Source organism: Toxotes jaculatrix, chromosome 12 (assembly GCF_017976425.1).
Source record: "Toxotes jaculatrix isolate fToxJac2 chromosome 12, fToxJac2.pri, whole genome shotgun sequence".
NCBI classification, from domain to species: Eukaryota; Metazoa; Chordata; class Actinopteri; family Toxotidae; genus Toxotes; species Toxotes jaculatrix.
In genome coordinates this window covers 18,602,268-18,620,872 of record NC_054405.1, presented here as the reverse complement: position 1 = coordinate 18,620,872, position 18,605 = coordinate 18,602,268, and the positions used below count along the sequence as shown (strand labels likewise).

Genomic DNA, 18,605 nt, shown 5'->3' with positions numbered 1-18,605 from the left:
CAGTGTTTTCATTCTTTTTTCTTCCCAGGTGTTTGTATTCAGAGTCTCAAGGTATGGATCATGCAGCTCTACACGATTTCACTTAGTTCAAGTACAGTAAACAGACTGAAACTGGAAGATACTCTGTAAGGCAATAATAAAATGGTGCCCAACAGACATCTTTACTTTTACAACATGAATTCTAATTTTAGGTTCTAATTTCATACGTGAAATTCAGCTATTCTGGAAAAATTCTGGTTGTATTTCAAAAGCACTTAAATCTAAATTCATTATATCAAGAGTAACTCATGTTAACTGCGCTGCTGTCTGCAGAGAGAGCTGTGTTTTCCAGGTTCAGGTTATGATGCCGCTGTCAGACACACAAGAAATGGAAGAGCAGATACGGCACCGACTGCTGATGCCTTATAATGACGGCGCCGTCACTATAGAGACCGAGGAGATCACGATAAGCCGCATATGTGAGTGAGTTTTTTTTTTTTTTTTTGTAATGACATGAAGTTACTTTTAAGTTACTGATTTCAAATTCTACAGAAAAAAAAATAATCTGACTTTGTGTGTCTGTGTTGCTGTCTCACTGCCTTAGTGATACTACAGTGCAATGCAGAAACCCACCAGACGATGAAAGGCCTGTTTGAGTGGCCCGCCACTCCAGCGGGAAAAAATGCAACTCGGCCGTGCCCAAAAAATCCTCACCGCTGCGCCACCCGACACTGGTGAGGCCTCAGTTCATTAATCAGTTTTTACTAACAGCTTGATCAGTGTTTCAGACTAACATAGATAATTATATGTTCACAGTTTTGTACACCTGATTGGATGCCTTTGCAATATGCGAAAAGGCCAAATAAAATAAATGTCCAGAGTAAAACTCTGAAACTCTGTTACGGGTCAGATCCGGGTTAAACTGTATTTCGGTCCAGATTTACACCAGAGTGCACATTATGAGTATGTGGGCTCTACGGTACGTTAACACTTGCCTGTTGATTGCATTCTCTAGTTGACATGTACTGCGTCCTATTATCACTGAACCCATGACCTGCAAATAATTAATAACACAGCCATGTTGAGAAAAGAGTACACGTATTTAGCTGGGCGACTCTGTCAACACGAATTTTACACATGAATAAACGCGGGCCTATTTGAGTTGTGATTACATCCGTTGGCATATATTTACATGGTTGTCTCACTGCGTTCAGGACTATTTCTGTGTGTTGACTCAAAGTGACAATAATTACCGATGGCTGCTCGTGAGCTGTGTGAGGCTGTGCTGTAAAAGCATTAATCAGGAGGTCGGTGTCATTAACGAGTGGAGTTAACGGATTGGTGATTCCCAGATCAAACGTCTCACAGCTGTTTAAGGTTTTATCCATTTTTCATAAATGAGCTTCTGCCAAAGTCAAACTTGAAAAAGCATAGAAAGTAGAAATTATACAAGAAGTAGCTATTTAAAAAAAGGCAGTCAGAAGTTTTTAGTATCAGGAATAAAAGATACCTAAGTTTTAAAATCAATATATATATATTTTTAATCTTCCCTCCTGTTTGAATAACAGTAAGCTGTGTCTCAGTACGTACTGGATGGCCCCGGACTTGGAAGACTGTCCTCTAGTAGTGGAGACCATCCCTGATCTGGACCACGTCGAAGTCACTGCCGGTTTGTTAAACACTTTTCGCTTCAGTTGTTTGTCTCATCTTGTAATTGTTAATTTATAGATCACCGCACTATTCGGTCCTAAATTTATGGCTCAAAATGTAATGTTAACTGCTGACAAGTAATTTTATTTGCCACCTTGACAATGCTGCCCACTTGATTCTTGTTTCACACATTTACAATCCCCATACCAACAAACCAGATATCTGTAATATAACACACAAAGTTGTATCATTTATCTCCAGGCAATGCACTGGATGTGGTGGAGATGATTGAGGATTTACTGAGCAACCATTCAACAATCAGCTACGACGAGCTGCTCACAGTCCTCAACAAGCTGGAGGACGTTGTTAACCTCAGTGTGGTCACACCAAACCTTGGCCAAGCTCTAATCAACACCATCTCTGACATACTGGAGTCTGACAGCAACCTGCTGCCTTTTACTAACAAGTGAGCACAGAAAATAGAATCCAAAATCCAACCGGAGAAAACTGTTTAACTTCTCCTATTTTGACAACTGTTTACTAACCCCTACTACAGGATCCTGAATATCACAGAGGCAGTGGGAGACAGGATGGTGGGCTATGAGGGCTCCTCCACCCTGGTTGCTCCGGCCATTGCTATCTCAATGGTGGATGTGGTTCCTGGACAGTTTAGCAGTTTGACATTCGGAGTGTCATCTGATCGCACTGGCACAAAGCCTGAGGTTGGTAACAAGTAGATCAAGAAATTTATTTTATGTGAATAAAAGTTAGTTAAGCTACTTGTTATACAAATTAATCCCCTGGAGGTGTTAATCAACATTAAATTCACACAGGAAACAGCCTTTTCTAGCAAATTTGCAAATTAAATTGCCGTGGTATTTGACAAAAATACCATTTGTAATCTGTAACTAACTTCTTTCAAATCTGCAAATCTGCTATGTAGTGAACAGCACTGCTTAAACTCCATCCTTCAAATTTTTAACATTCATATTCTTGTCCCACATTGAATCTAAAAATCACTTTGACTGTTGATAGCAAAATGCTGAGTCTGAGTTTAAAAGAGAGTTAAGAAGCTTCTCTTCTTCTTGTAGATTTTTATCAACAGGCATCCCTTCAACGGCACAGTGGCTTTCATCTCCCTGCCGTCTGTCCTGCAGCACAATTTCCCCCAAAACAGCCTGAACCAGAGCCTGCCAAGAGTCCAGTTTCAGTTCTATGGCATACCGATGCTCTTCAAAGTATGATTTTTGTATGATTCCTTCCTAGTGTTAATTTATACTCAGTGAGTACGGTTACATTTAAAAAAAAAACACACTTCTCAATTTTCAGAGCAGCCAAAAGGATCAGATCCTCAACACCTTTGTGGTGTCAGCCAGTGTGACCAACGCCAGCTCTCCGGTCAAAGACCTTGATGAAGACGTCAAAGTCATGCTCCACCATCTTATACCCAACACGGTAGGATCAGCTGTCCTTTAAAAATATGGTTAACCACTGTCACTGTCAACCTGTCACAGAGGTACAGCTGCTAATATAATACATGAAACAGTTGGTAATGCCTTTGATGAACAAATTTCATTTTCATCTCTATTAAAGCTTTACGAGGACGTACAGTGTGTGTACTGGAACTTCAATAAAAACAGTAGGTCCTGATTTAAACCACTTTTCTCACATTTTCATCAACGCCAGAAGAACTGTGTGATACTAAATATCTGTATCATCATCATCATCTAGACGGACACGGAGGCTGGGATGATTACGGCTGCAGAAAATACAACAGCAGCTCCGACTACACAACGTGCTTGTGTGATCATCTCACGCACTTTGGAGTTCTTCTGGTACAAACCTTACATATATTACTGTCTGACCGTTCTCTGGAAAGAGATGATGATGATGATGTAGTAAAAGCCAGGCGATTCTACAGATTTCACCAGCAGAGGGCGTTCCAAGCACAGCAAATAAAAATGAATTCCTGCCAAGTTGCACACAGATTCATTGTTTCTAAAGTAATTACAGAGGGACATGCTTCCTGCTCGCTGGACTTTTTACAGATATCAAGGGTCTTGACCCTTAAATGTTATTACGGCCCTCTGACATATTATTTTGACAAATTTTAACTGAACATATCCCGAAAATGCAAAAATATCACGGCTATAAATCTTATTGTTACTGAAATGGACAGTGAGGGAGGCAATTTCCTATATTTTTGTTGCGGTCAAAATAAACTCTATGAAACCACCAAATCTAACAACATCTTAGTCTCTCTCTCAGTACTTTCTGACTTCCATACCCCCGTCTGTGGCTCTCATCCCCCAGGCCATTAGCTCCTACTGAGAATGTGAATCTTTAAAAATGGATCACAAATATAGACTTTTATCTTTTAAAAACGGCTAAATAAATTCTAAAAAAGCTGGAGAGTAGTAGTGTAGGTTTTAGCAAAATGGTCAACAGTCAAAAAACAAAGAAAAGCAGCAAATCCTCTCATTTGGGAGCCTGGGGGTAGAGAATCTTTAGCCTTTGCTTGACAATGATAAGAATAATTAATCAATTACCAAAGTAGTTGCCAATTAATCGACTCATCGTTTCGCCTTCATACTATTTGAAGTTGGGCACAACATGATTTGCTCCTCCCTCTCAGTATCTTTTTAATGCATCTTTTAGCCTAAATAAGCAAAGGCATCATTTTTTAAAGTCAAAATGTGGTAAATCAAAGAGCCTACGTCCAGTGAACATCTCTCATTACATGGTCTGTAGAAGGAAAGTTACCTGTAGCTTGCTGCAGTTATTTCTTATACATTTAGCAGTAACTAATGCATTTTTTGCAGCTGACAGAGCGCGCTGGTCAATTTTTACAGCAGCAGGACGGCAGATGAGGGACTGCCTAAAAGTAAACAACACTGCACATGTTCATGGTAATAAAAGAACATGTCACCCACTGCAACAGTGCAGTGGTTTTAATAGATTTTGGACAACAATGGAGCTATTAGTATTAATATCATATATCAGATTTGGACACACAGACAATACGTGTTAGTGGAATTAACTGATTGCTGGTTTTGTTTAGTTTTGTTTTACATGGGATTTGATAACAGTTTCACTGAGAGAAAAGAAAGATGCAGGTCTTCATGATAGTTTGTACTCAGTAGCAGGGACAGGATCAGTTACTTTTATTACTGTACATGACTTATAATGTGTGTTGTTGTCGTAGTTATTGGTGACACTCTGGCATATAAATACACATGCACTCATCTTAACATCATCTGTGCGTGTCTGTGTCTAGGATGTCTCTAGGACTCAGGTGGACCCGGCTAATGAGCAGATCCTGACCATTATCACCTATGTAGGTTGTGGAGTCTCGTCACTGTTCCTGGGAATCACTGTCCTCACTTACACAGCTTTCGAGTAAGACTCCAACCAGCAAGATGTTATTTTATAAGTGTTTTCTACTTGCCATACACTGACTGTGTTTACATGCTGTAGGATGTCATGTCATTTAAACACAGTTTTTGTGTCCAACTGTTCCCTGCCCATACCAAGCTATCTGTCCCTAATTTCTTTATATAACAATCGATATGTGTTACGCCACCGCACTTGCAAATATTTCAAATTCAACGGCAAATATTTGTCAGACATATGACTACATTTTCCATAAACCTCACTGTTTCTTATTGCAAAATCTGCAGGTCCACTCAGCTTTATGGAGCCTCACAGTGAATTTCAGCTCACTGTTCAAGCTCTCTGCTCTCATAGCGCCACTTTTGCTTGAAAAAGTCCAAAAACCCACTCTACACTATCTGCTCAGCACCAAACAGCAGACAAACAAAGTTAGAGTCTGGCTGATGAACAAGTAAATCTGGACAATTCATCCATATCTGAAGCCTATAAGAGATTTTGAGAGGGACATAAATGGAAGTAGGAAAAAAAAACAGTTTCAGTGTTGTGTTCATTACTTTCCAGAGGCCAAAAAAAAAAGATCAGTTATTGCAGGTTTAATGAAGCAGTCCACATCACACTTTAATTAAAAATTACACGCTGTTGCGGCTAATAAATAAAAATCTCTTATTTACGCTGCTTGCAGTTTATGTTTTCACTGTTTTACCTTTTTTCTCCCACGTTTTGTCTCTGTCTCAGGAAGCTTCGTCGAGACTACCCCTCTCAGATCCTCATCAACCTGTCCCTGGCCCTGCTTGGCTTGAACCTGGTGTTCCTGGTCAACTCCTGGTTGTCCTCCTGGGGTCTGTACGCCCTTTGTGTCGCCGCAGCATCCATGTTGCACTATTTCCTCCTGGCCTCTTTCACCTGGATGGGATTAGAAGCCGTTAACATGTACTTCGCCCTCGTCAAAGTCTTCAACGTCTATGTGCCCTCATATATCCTGAAGTTCTGCGCTCTGGGATGGGGTGAGTCATGTGTTCAGCTGACTGACTTTAAGTTAGCTGCTGGCAAAAACAGTGTCAAGCTTAAACACTTCTAAAAGGAGGAATGCCGTTATACCAAAACATTGAGATGAGGCTCATGAAAAACCTTTAAGCAGGATGATTGTGATAATTACCACTTCTGAAGCTGTGACACATGCTGTAAAAGAATTTAAACTCCTCCTCCAGGGCTTCCCCTGATGATCTGCATCCTGGTGCTCGTCGTGAACAGGGAGGCCTACGGCAGTCAGCTCTACACAGATGCTCAGTCGAGCTCACTAGACAACTCTGACAACTTGTGAGTTTCGGCTTCCTCTTGTATTCACTTGCGGTGTCTTGATGCATCTGTGAAGCACAAGGATTTCAAACAGGAGTGAGACTGAAGATCCCTACTTTTTTAGTAATTACTTTTCTCACTCGATCTTTGTTTCCTCAGCTGTTGGCTGCAGGACAATGTGACATTTTACGTGTCTGTGGTTGCCTACGCCCTGCTGGTCTTTCTCGTCAACATTGCGGTAAAAAAAAAAAAATTTCCTCTAAATTCACAAACATAAACTTCATACAAAAGTTCAAACTATTAAAACACCTATGTGCACATATTATTAGTTAATGTATGTCAGTAATCTAGCTTTATTAGCTTTCTGATTTTCACGCAGCTTTAGAATCGATATCTACATAATTTATCAGACAGTTCTTATTTTTCTTATTTACTTCAAATTCTTCTAATTTTCTTTTAGGTCTTTGTGGTGGTTTTGATTCAGATTCGCCACATGCGCGTCAACAGCCCAGCTGGAACCCGCAGCGGATTAATGCATGACCTGAAGGGAGCTGCCAGTCTAACCTTGTTGCTTGGACTAACATGGACTGTTGGCTTCTTTACCTGGGGGCCAGCCAGAGTAGTTATGTTGTACCTGTTCTCCGGACTCAACACCCTGCAAGGTTGTTGTTCCTTTTTTTGTATAGAGACAGTTACTGAAAGCTGAAAGTTGGATAATGCATGCGTAAAAATGTGAGCAGAGAGAGAACAGGCCTCAAATAGATTTGTTCTTAAGTGACATGTATCACTGATTTAAGGGTTCAACACACCTCAAGTGTTTTCACTTCTTCTGTCTGATTAGACTCCTGCTCATGTCAAAGGTGAGCAGAGCTATTCTGGACACAACAGGAGGTCAGGAGACATCATGTACCAACAATAAAGATAAAAGTGTAGTGCAACAAAGCTAACAGGAGAGCGAGGAAGATGCCACAGTCTACACAGTCACATTTCTGAGAAAAGCTCTAATCATCCAAAATAAATGGAATTACCTAAGTGGGTGTACTATTTGGTGTGCAGAGCTTTTAAGATAATGTGTGGAATCCACCAATTTTCATGTACTTAGAATTTTCTCTTGGGTACAAACAAAATTCACATGTGGTTCAGACCTGTTGTACAGCAAAAAAAAAGGGAGTTTAAAAATGTCAGTACCTAAAATAGTTCACCATATCATTATCTTCCTCATGGCTTTACTGAGTAGTTGGACAAAATTTGAAAAAATCTTTTTAGATTTTCTTGTACTCAGTATTTTAGCCCTGCAACTTATACTGTGCAGCAGAAAACGGCTGGGTCAGGGTCTTTGTGCAGGAAAAAACATCCCCTGTTGCCTCCAAAAGTGTATAGACTAATGTTTTCTCATCAATCTCTAAGGCTGTTGGTCCCCCTAATACAAGCAGTGCTTGTTCATTTGCTCAAATGGACAGCAGGACTTGAAGCTTCCTGGTATAAAGCTCAGTTTTCTTTTTATTTCAGGACTTTTCATCTTCGTCTTCCACTGTCTGATGAAGGAGAATGTCAGGAAACAGTGGAGGATTCACCTCTGCTTTGGACGCTTTCGACTTGAGGAATACTCAGGTACGACAGCCACACACAGTACGATGTTACTGATGTCAACCTCATCAATTAACTCTTAAATTGAATAAATAACTAATTAAACATCTGCACATGATCAATTAGCCAACTGTTACAATCCAAAGATTCGAGATCACTAGTTATGAACAGCTGCTTCCATGAAACAAATCTGGCTTTCCATTAGTTTGTTCCATTGTGTGTTGTCAGTGTGTTGTGTTGTTGGGTTCCACTTGTGAGGTTAATCACTTACAATAAAAGCGATTGCAAATAAACTACGGGCTTCATTTCTGTTGCTTGTGTTTGGTGCTGTCTTCCAGAGTGGAGCAACTCGGCCTCCGCTGGGGTTGTGGCCAAATCCAGATTAAATCCTCCAAGACCGTCTGCACCATCGGTCCACTCAGTCAAGTCCAGCTCCACAGAAAGCACATCAGCTTCCTCCGACTCCAGCCAGAGAGACTCATCGTGCAAGAGACCAAACCTGGGTGAGGAAACAAAGCAGAGTCGTTCCAAAGCAGCACACATCTGTAATAAATTCACAATGACAAAAGATAATCCAAGATGAATTAAAAGTTCAATCATAATAAGAATTAATTACAAAAATAAAAGCAAAGCACAAGTTTTGTTGAAGGTTTTGGCTTCAATTATAATCCCTAATGAGTTCTTCAAAAAAACATTTTTAGTGAGATATTCTTCATTTTCCATTGCTCTATCTGCATTTAACATTATACTCTTAATGAATTCCTTAATCCTCATCTATTGTAAGACATTTAAGGTTGCAATTAGAAGGTATAATTCATCTTATTGAGATTCAGCCTCCTTCTCATGAAATGATCACAGATTTAGTCATCGCAGTCCCTCGGCTGTCAGAACCACAGTGAATGTCACTGCATACATTAATGAGGCTGCACTGATGTTAAATAATTACATGAAAGCCTTGATAATGAAGCCACTTTAAACGCAACCAACAGGAGATAACTGTTATCTCTTACGGATTTCCTTCAGCATCTGACAGCTAAATTTAAGTTTAACCCCCAGCTCCCAGGCATATGTGAGAGAATGACTAAATATCGGTTTTTCACACCTCTAAATTGTTCACAGATGTTTAATTACCTTGCAGGCCTTTTTATGAATTCCCTGGCTCTCCCTCGAGCCCAAAGAGGCCCCTCAGGTACAGGAGCTCTGCCTTCCCAGAGGGGGACGAACCTGACACCTGGCTGGAGGAATCACATGCTCGACTAACAAGAACAAAGACGTAACACCCAGGACACACACATATGCATACTTGCATTTACATGACATGACATGCAAATTGCAGAAACTGTCATAGGAAGACTTAAAACTCAAACAGGGGCCTTAACACAGAGATGTGTAATCAATGCAGTGTAGAGATGAATGTAACTACAAAGCACCATTGTATTCCAGCTTCATTAGATAATTTTATAATACGATTCTACTGTTTTTTGTTTTTGCTAAATATTGTAAAAGAGCCTGCAATTATGAAGACATGAGTGGTTGCATCAGTTCCAAGGAGTTGGTTGCCAAGCAACTGGTGAGTGGAGCCATGGCGACAATGAACCACGGTACCCACAGTTTGTAGGGAAATAGATAAATAAATAAATAAAATTTTAAATTCGAGATGACGCAAGTCTCCCTGTGTTCCTTCTTTACCCCTGTTTCCGCCTGTCTACATCAGATTAAACCAAATAATCATTCTACAATCATTCCTTAATTACTTCATGAAATGATTACCACTCCATCTTTGAGTGTGACGGATAGCTTGCCTCTGTGTGTATGTGTGTTCTGACACCTTCTCTGTGATACACATGTAATGGTGCAACATTTTCTAATTTAGGTCATATCTCTGTTCCACACAAGTTTTAAAACTAATGCAGTCTTGGGTCAATCTACATTTGCTGGCCACTTTACTTGGCACACCTGTACAAGCTATTGCAATTCAATGCAACAGTGTTGCCATAAATCTTCATTTCACAAATCCTATAAATGATCAGCTTTCGTTGACAGTTAGAAAAGTGATAATAGTGAGGGGTTCGATTAAGTCCCACAAAACTTCTCTATTTTTATTTTTAGAGTACCAGAGAGGTCCTGATTACATTTTATGGCACAGTTTGAAGTTGTATTTTTATGGATTGCAAAGGTTCTAGATGAACTAATACACAGTACACGAGGTAAAATCTGTACAGCGTTCTAATAATGCTACACAATGTTGTGTGAATTGATCATAAACAGAAAATGTGGAAAGATCTCAAATTTGAGACTAAAGAAAAATGAGTATACCATTTTAATTCTAAATTTCTATTCACTATTCTTAATTACAAAGGCTTTTATGTATTCACTATTTTTAATTTTGCACCAGCAACATCAGATGGGACAACAGAGAACATTTGAAAAGTTGAAACTTCGAACTTGGTACCACATTTTTGGTTCTTCAGCTAGTGATCTGACCTCCTGACATTGAACACACTGGGTTTGCTGTCAGTACAACTGTAAACACTCACGACAAATATGGTTAAAATCTCAAAATGTTTAAAATCATATCATAGTGATTTAAACAAAGTTGTAGAACAGAAAAACTTTCTCTGTTCACGAAGGCTCTCTCCATACCAGTGACTGGTTGCATAATTTGAGTGGTACATCAACACAACTTGCTTTAATGTTAATCAGTCTGAGCTTTTGGCAGAACGACAGGGTGATAATGCTGCTCATTTCTACTTGACAGGGCAGCAAAAATGTTCCCTTTAAGCTTTAGCCTTTAAGCAATGTGTTTCCACCCACAACTCATTCAAACTGACTACTTCACTGTGGTGCATAACAGTAGGGTCTCGTTTATTTTCCTCAAACACCTACACAGACTGAAAAACAACACCAACTTTATACATAAAACAAAACTGGAATAACTGTTCAGGGTAATTAGTGCAAAGAAGAACACTCAACAAAATCTCAAGAGGAACTTGGATAAACTTCTACATGAGTAGTCTCTGGTTTTCAAACACTAAAGCAATCCACCGTCTTTTTTGAATTCCATGGACCCGCATGGAGACTCAGAAACTGTTGCTTGACCAGATCTTTGACTGTCTGGTAGGCGACGGCTTCCACCTATAAAACAACAAACCATAAACATCATCACGTCCGTCTAAAAAAAAAAAAACTGCATTGAAGCAAAGTTACAATAGACTCAAGCAGTTGTGGAATGGACTGCACATTCACCATAACCACACCATGCCACAGGCCTTTGAATGAGCACAAACATTAATGTACTAATCTATAGCCGACACCCACCTTGATCCTGTGGTAGGTGGGAAGATCCAGCAGGTAGCTATGCCCGCCCAGCTGTGCAACTCGGAGGAAATAACTGTAGAGGGCTCTCTTGCAAAGTCTGCTGGAGAAGCCAGGCCCGCTGACAGAGGGAGAGCTGGGAAATAAGGAAGTGCACCATAACTAATAATCCACCAGTGGACGTTTCATTAAACCTGTATGGATTGCCTTATATTTCCTGCATTATGTATTAGTGCATTCCAAATATTCCAGGTTAGACCACAAGACAACAACTAATGGATTATTTGATAGAAATATTTTTATCTTGTGTTCAACGAAAACCTTTTAACCTGCACATTTTTCACAAGACACAACACTGATATACTCACCTACTAGCTTTGCCGCCCCAGTGACGTAGTGCAAGAACCAGAAACGAGTAGAGCAACGTCAACTGTACAAGTCTATATGTTTTTGCTACAGTCATACTCAGCACGCTTGCTCATAAAAATGCCATCACCAGTAAAACAGCAAGCATGGATAAGGTTTTAACATTTAGATGCCTGACACCAGACATGGAAGAGGGTGGGTTGGTATATGTGGTATATGAATTTGAATGAATTGCGTGCTGGTTCGAGCTCAATTACAAAACACCAGTGAGGGACTTCGGTGGATGATGTCCCTTCCAGTGTTCACATGTAAGACAAAAAATTGTAAATGTAAAATGTGTGTTCATCTGCACTGCATTTAGTGATGTCTGCTCATTTTTTAGAAACCTTCAGAAACCATTTTTAGAAAACTTCACAATGTTTCCACCTCCAATACTATTTTGGAGGATGAAGTCTCTTTAGCATTAGGGGCTTAGCTGTGCTGGGGAGTGGGGGGGGGGCTTCGACAGTGGATCAGTGGCGAGACCCCAAGTGTAAATAAAGACAAAGTTTGTGGGGTGGTAATAAGTGTGAAAGCATTAAGAGAAGCTGGAATTAGCAGACGGCTGTGCAGAGTGACTGATATCAAATCATTTTAAGGTTTCTCTCCACCACCACTGCATTGTTCACAGACCATGGTTATCCTCATCCACTCAAAACTTCCTTCATTTTTTTTTTTCATACTAACACATTTTCCACATAATGGACCCTTCTTAGCAGAATTCAAGAGATGTGGGTGCAAGCCAAGGTTTTTAGGAAACTATTAATCGCTTCAGAGCTGAAAACCACAGAAGCTAGGAATAATTGGCATGCTGCTTCTACATCACTTAATTAAAGAAGTCTCATGTGGCACAAGCAGCATCTCCTTTCATTTTCATGCTTTAATGTAGTTTTTTTTTTAAAGTAAGTGTTCTTGCCATCCTTTCACTCCCTCTTCACCTGCCTCTGCACACTTTATGTCCTGTATTCTGGCCCCCAAATCAATTCTCTTCTCTCCCAGGAGACTATTTTTGTTTTTCTATTTTTACTTTGTTGTTTGGAACATGCTGCAGACCTCAAACTGACACTTTAACCCATAGTGTCGCCTAAAATGAACAGTTCAGGCTGCAGGACAGAAGCTGAAATACGCAGCAACACTGTGAGCGCCAAGCAGGATCTCAGATCTATTTTTGGCTGTAATCTCTGCTCAAGGACAGCACAGCCTCCAGTGAGAGCCGCGTCTGTGTCACACTCGAGCTACTGGACATCAGCAGTTGTCTGCAGCTCCAAAGCCAAGAGATGGCAGGAGCCCCAGGCCACACCGAGGCTGTCAAACAAACAAACTGCATCAGGCTCTGCCAGCAGTTCAGCTCTATCCCTGGAACTGGCTGCAGCAGTGTGAATGAGGGAAGCTACAGTCAGGTCAAGAATTCTCTGCAAGAGAAGTACAGGACATGATAGTGGTCCTACCTCTTTTGATGCAGGGACAAGTTTCTGCATTCTTTTCCCCACTTGGGATTGCTGAAATTTAAATGCCATGCATTTTTCTAGAAGACCGTGTGCAGCAGATAGATTTCTTGTACAACGATTCTGCATCTTACCCATCAACGATGAAGCCTTTGCTACTGTCCAGAACTTCAATATCCTTGTCGCCGAGGCACCAGTTGATGCTGAGGTCGTCATGGCATGGGGTCCCAACAGGTCCCACATAGGCAGCACTGAGAAAGATGATGTGTTTCTTGTAGGATGGCGGCAGAAGGTCTTTCCATTCATCACCCAGTCGCTTGGTGGTGATATCACACACTTCCTTATTAAAGAGCTTCTGGCCCCCTAATTAAACAGAATTATCTCAGTATGTGCTCTACAATATTTCAGGTATTTACAAAGATACAGGGGAAAGAAATTAACCCAAGTAAAATCTGAAATATTCCTTTAAGTGCCCATTAACATGAATTAAAACAAGGTTTAACAGTGTGTTATCTGCCAGACTACTTCTTGGCTGAGAGCAGGATGCTAATGGTTGTAGCTTCACATTTAGTGGATAATTATCAATTTTCTCGTATTACTCTTGACAAGAAAGCAAATAATTAGTCATGCTTCCTTTTCGCAGAGCAACTGCTTTGAGGCTCTTTACCTAGCACCATGCTGGTGATGTACAGAGGCTGAATGAAGTGGCTCAGTAGTGCACCCTGAACCCCGGTGACAGTCCAGCGGCACAACTTGTCACTACCAGACATGCAGCAGACTTTGGCACCCCAGACACTCGGGTCAAGGTAGGTCACAGGGACCAGCAGGCCCTTGGCATGATACTGCAGCTTCACTGTAGTCCAAGAGTTGTCAGCAGAGCCCCTAAGCAGGACAATTAGAGAGTGTTTTACTCACTTAGGCACCATAACTTAGGGCAGAAATTCAGTATTACTTAGAATTCTGAGCACACTTACTGCATCAACCATGAGAAACATAAACTACAGATTTTCAAACTACTGATGCCAACAGTTTAGTAACAAAATATAATATTAATTTATACAAATTGAAGAAGTAAAATATGACTTAACTCAAATAGATAATTAAATTTCCCTTTTAATGATACTAATGTGCGTTTTACAACATTAGTAGGATGCCACAGTTCTTAGTAGTCAAATCTACAGTTTTGAAATTAAATCCTTCATTTCTATTACACAAAGACAGTAAAGGTGTACCAAATAAACTGGCCACTTAGTTTATATTTAAACAGTCAAAACAAGGGAATAACAAACTGCTGTACTTGAAGTAGAAGTTCTTGGCAGCTCCTTCGGGACACTGATTGGTGTAGAGATGCAGGCTGATCTTGGGCTTGAGCTGAAGCTGATAGCTGTCTGTGCTACTCTCAAAAATACAGTTCTCTTTGGCGTTTGGATCAGCGTCAAAGAACAGCAGAAGCTGTTTGTACAGAAACCTGAACAAAAGCCAGAAAATACCATTCTGAATTTGAGCCATACCAGCATTTGTTTTTTTTAAATGCAACAGAAGCACTGTCAAATGGCACAAGGAAGTCAGCGAATCGATCCAGGCTCCCTACTCTAACAAGTAATGAAAAGGCATGTTATGACTTCATCTTCAATATTAATGAGAAACATGAAGCATTTATACATTTCATTAGTATTTGAAATTAAGATTTTGTAAATTAGAAGGTGGGGCATATTCAAATTCAGCAATTCCAGTATCTAATGCGTAACTACGGTCCAGATCTGTGTATTTGGGCAGTTACAGATTATTTGTTCTTCAACTTCTGGGACCTGGTAGCCTTTTCAATGTCTTGTCAATGACTGAAAACTCATTTGCATGGTGAAGAAAAACTGTGTAACTGTCCAAATGCACACAGTGTGGAGTGTATAAACATTCTTCAGATTTGAGTGAGGTGGTTATTCATCCTATGCGTAGGCTGTACCTTAGTAGAGCCCGCCTGGCAATGACGATGGCGTGGCAGTCATGGACCATCGTCCCATTGTAGCAAAGCCACTTGCTGCAGCTTGAGCGGCCAGCTCCCACTGCCACTACCTTGTACTGGTCACATGGACGACCTGCTGTATCCAACACTTCTGTAGAGCAAATTAAACTATTTTTAATTCAACAATATTATTAACTTTCTGCTTTAGTTAATTCCAACTGCTTGAGACAAGACAGCAAAGACAGAATTGACATGAAGACATGACACGTGTTTAACAGTACATTTTAAAAGCCTGGATAGAATATAAAAGGGCTAGAAGACAGCATAAATAAAATGCCATTCATATGCTATCCTCATCAGTCTCCATTCAAAACAGCTTGTGACTGTGAACTCACGGGTCACAATCAATCAGGCAGGTTTTCTTGAATAAGAAAAGAAAGAAATGACCATCTGGCTGCACCACCAGCCGAAAACATTTCGTTTTAATTCATGTGAAATGTTTTTTCATGCTTGGAAATCTACAGGATCTGCACTACAATTCAAAATGAACATGTCCAGCCATTCGCAGTTGGAGTAAAAGATTTTTTGTTCTCTTCAGCAGTGTATAGATACAGCAATTATAATAAAAAAAAAGTAAAAAGAAATGAAAAATTTGGAAAATAAACTGGTTGTTCAATAAATCAACTATTTTTCTGACCTAAGATGTACAGGGAGCTTACCTCTTATCAAGACAAATGCTGCCATGTGGCTCTTGCAGCCATGGAAATCGGGACACATCTTCAGGAGGCTGTCAAACTTCTCACTACTTATTGCTGCCATGTGACTCTTGTGCCAGTCAGTTCGCCAGACTGGGAAAGAAATAAGAATAAAACCGTAAGACAGCTAGCAGCAGTGGCAGCTAGCAGCGAGGAGTTTATCCCGCCTCTGTGTGACCAGGACAGAGAAGAGCCTTGACCGAGATGAGTGACCACAGGGTCCTCAGAATGAGGGGAATGTCAACACTTAACACGACAAGATGCATCAGAGTGTAGGGTTTGACTGTGGTTTTGTGGTAAGGAGGGAGCAGTTCTTCACTGCCCTGTAGGCTACAGTAGAACCAGAGTTGAACTTGGATGCAAGATGCAACAGGGAGTCAGTGTAACGAACAGAAACAAAGAGAAGTGTGGGAAAATGTGAGAACACTAGACAGGCAGCAACCTCCTGGACAAGCTTCAGAGCTCTGTTCACAGATGGAGGAGCAAAATTCATGATGATTAAAGCAATGGTGAGACTGGGAGCCCCAAATTTGATTTTTGGCATATCCAGACTACATGCTGACATCCCACAGTGTCACAACTACTGCACCTTCAGGCTTTTCGCTCTTGTCTTGATTCTTCAAGTCCTTGATCTGGTCCAGGAGGAGCTCTTCATCCAAGGGCAAGCTTTCAGTGGGTGACACATCAGGGAGAGAGCAGACAGCTGGTTCATCATCTGGGTCTTCACCCTTAAAAAAAGAAACAAAAAAACAAAACAAACAGAATCATAGTTGTAAAAACTGGGACTGTGTTTTTCTCCTCTTATCAACCTTGAACATACATTTCTCTTGTGTTGATTTAGCAAAGCATGTTGCTGTCAAGACATTATCGACGCATGTAAACATACAGTTGGAGAAATAATGAGACAAGAAGGACCACGTAATGTGTGAGATAAATACTGAGAAAGCTCAGTATCTGTTGTTCACAGCTTAATTGACAAGGTGGGTGGCTGCAGATGGTTCTGAACTCCTCCAGTTAGCTGGATAATGGTATCAAACACTGCTGTACTTGGCAGTAATCTGCTGTTAATTATCACAGATGTTGAGATTTCACTTTGATGTCAGATTTTCAAATATGGCTTAATGCCATTAATTCCCATTTATTTACCTCGTCTCCCAAAAGGGTGTCGCCAGAGTCAAGTTTTTCACTGAGTCTAGAGATGGAAGCCCTCTCCATTTTGGGTCTGTCACCTCCATCAGAAAGTAAAGCCTCGGTCGCTCGTTCACAGTCTCCAGAAGCGTGTACATCTTTCCTAAGATAATAACTTAAACTTAACCACTGGAAAATGAGGGGCTGATGTAAATGAACATTTGCACATCTCAATGTGACACAAGAACAACACAATAAACAAGTTAAATAAGACACAAACATGGATGCTATTATTTTCAAAATGTCCCCACCACTTTTTTCTTTAAATCAAAAGTAGCTGCGATTCTGAACACATTTCAAATATGCTTTCCACAGTTGTGCAAATAAAGTTCTGGAAGTGCCAAGCAGGGAAGCAGGGTGGGGGTTTTAAGGTGAGATTCAAGAGCAAGGCATCATAACAAGGCATCACCAGTGGCTAAGAAACCATTTTCTCTACATGCATGTTTCAGTAGAGGCGTGAAGGAATAGCCTGTGTCCTCACAAATGAGATCACACTGCTTCATTTACACACACTGAAAAGATTTTGGGAGATATTTTGGTCCTTTTAATCAAAGGTAGCGTTTTGATTGCCAACAGACAAAAAGAGAAGAAAACGAAAAAGAAAAGGAAGCATGACTAAGGCAACAAAGGCTTAAAGCAGATTCAAACCATGTACATGACATGCATCACAACCAAATGAGACAATGGGTTTGCCCACTGTTCTGAAACTATGGGTGCACTTGTTAATGAGCTCCGGTAACTGACAGTGTATGCGCTCAATTTGGACTGGACACACTCGCCAGGAGGCTCCTCACCTGCCCTCTCTGAAACCTTAGTAACAAGCAGCCATGATACAATAAAAGCCAAATTGCTGTTGTTAAAGAAACATTTACAGCTTGATTTTATTGACTTGAGCGTTACAATGCACTCCTAATAATTTTCTCTGAAGTGAAACAGATAACGTTTAGGTCTGTCCCAATGCAAGAGTAAGAACAGTGATAGTCCAACTTAATTTGTCACCACCGTAATGTGCTTACTCTGATAAATGCTCTACAGATTTTCGGTCAATTATGAGACCAGGAGGGTATCGGGGATGTATTACAAAAAAAATCCAATCTTTTATCCAGACCAATGCACAGTTAGCAACAACCTGGTTGTTCTGGTAGTGTTACTGTAACTGCAACTGCCAAACAACAAAAAAAAACTTTTTCATTACCTCAGCTCAGACGCAAAGCTATAACTTGTTTCCATATCTGTCAGGTGGACTCGAGGACGGTGAAGGTGCAGGCTTGGCTCAAAGTCTGGCAAAGCCTGGAAACAAGCAGCGCCTCTTCTTGGACTGTATTTGTCTCGATCCTCCATGCTTTTCAAGCAATCTGTAGCAAGATGAGATAAAGTTAGTGTGATGGTTGTGCCAGTGAAAGTCAATAAGATGCTTCATTTTAAAACTGTCCCACGGCTTCCAATTTTTGTTGTTATTGAACACTTACTTGCCCCAGATTTGCTCCCTATTTCATTTTCAGGGGGCTTCATTGATCATTTCTGATATGTTACTATTGAGGAAAACTGATTGCAATGATTCGCATTTGGATAGTGTGGTAGGCATAGCTACCATTTTCTGTCAGTCTTGATAATAATGAATAATTATTCATA

General features: G+C 40.4%; 2 protein-coding genes across 2 annotated transcripts; one reads left to right on the top strand and one right to left on the bottom strand.

Moving 5' to 3' along the window:
* Positions 1 to 1,572: 1,572 nt before the first annotated feature.
* Positions 1,573 to 9,520, top strand: LOC121191029 (adhesion G-protein coupled receptor G2-like). The gene is made up of 15 exons (XM_041052079.1): positions 1,573 to 1,648; positions 1,891 to 2,095; positions 2,186 to 2,351; positions 2,721 to 2,867; positions 2,959 to 3,084; positions 3,223 to 3,268; positions 3,361 to 3,464; positions 4,907 to 5,028; positions 5,758 to 6,026; positions 6,231 to 6,339; positions 6,478 to 6,556; positions 6,779 to 6,980; positions 7,828 to 7,929; positions 8,244 to 8,408; positions 9,044 to 9,520. The coding sequence occupies exons 1-15, from the start codon at positions 1,573 to 1,575 to the stop codon at positions 9,163 to 9,165; spliced, it is 2,040 nt and encodes a 679-aa protein (XP_040908013.1). The 3' UTR covers positions 9,166 to 9,520.
* Positions 9,521 to 10,929: 1,409 nt separating this feature from the next.
* On the bottom strand, positions 10,930 to 18,314 carry adad2 (adenosine deaminase domain containing 2). Its single transcript, XM_041052076.1, has 10 exons — positions 18,169 to 18,314; positions 16,932 to 17,076; positions 16,375 to 16,513; positions 15,750 to 15,878; positions 15,031 to 15,181; positions 14,368 to 14,538; positions 13,738 to 13,952; positions 13,205 to 13,433; positions 11,224 to 11,356; positions 10,930 to 11,040 (listed from the first exon to the last, which is right to left on the bottom strand). The coding sequence occupies exons 1-10, from the start codon at positions 18,312 to 18,314 to the stop codon at positions 10,930 to 10,932; spliced, it is 1,569 nt and encodes a 522-aa protein (XP_040908010.1).
* Between the last annotated feature and the right edge of the window lie 291 nt (positions 18,315 to 18,605).

Excerpts from the sequence above, each read along its gene's own strand:
- LOC121191029 (XM_041052079.1), top strand. The coding sequence starts at position 1,573 with ATGGCCCCGGACTTGGAAGACTGTCCTCTAGTAGTGGAGACCATCCCT. Across the intron at positions 1,649-1,890 it reads CCACGTCGAAGTCACTGCCG|GCAATGCACTGGATGTGGTG; the intron begins GTTTGTTAAACA and ends ATTTATCTCCAG. Across the intron at positions 2,868-2,958 it reads GCATACCGATGCTCTTCAAA|AGCAGCCAAAAGGATCAGAT; the intron begins GTATGATTTTTG and ends CTCAATTTTCAG.
- adad2 (XM_041052076.1), bottom strand. The coding sequence starts at position 18,314 with ATGGAGGATCGAGACAAATACAGTCCAAGAAGAGGCGCTGCTTGTTTC. Across the intron at positions 14,539-15,030 it reads GCCAGGCGGGCTCTACTAAG|GTTTCTGTACAAACAGCTTC; the intron begins GTACAGCCTACG and ends GCTTTTGTTCAG. Across the intron at positions 11,041-11,223 it reads CCACCTACCACAGGATCAAG|GTGGAAGCCGTCGCCTACCA; the intron begins GTGGGTGTCGGC and ends GTTGTTTTATAG.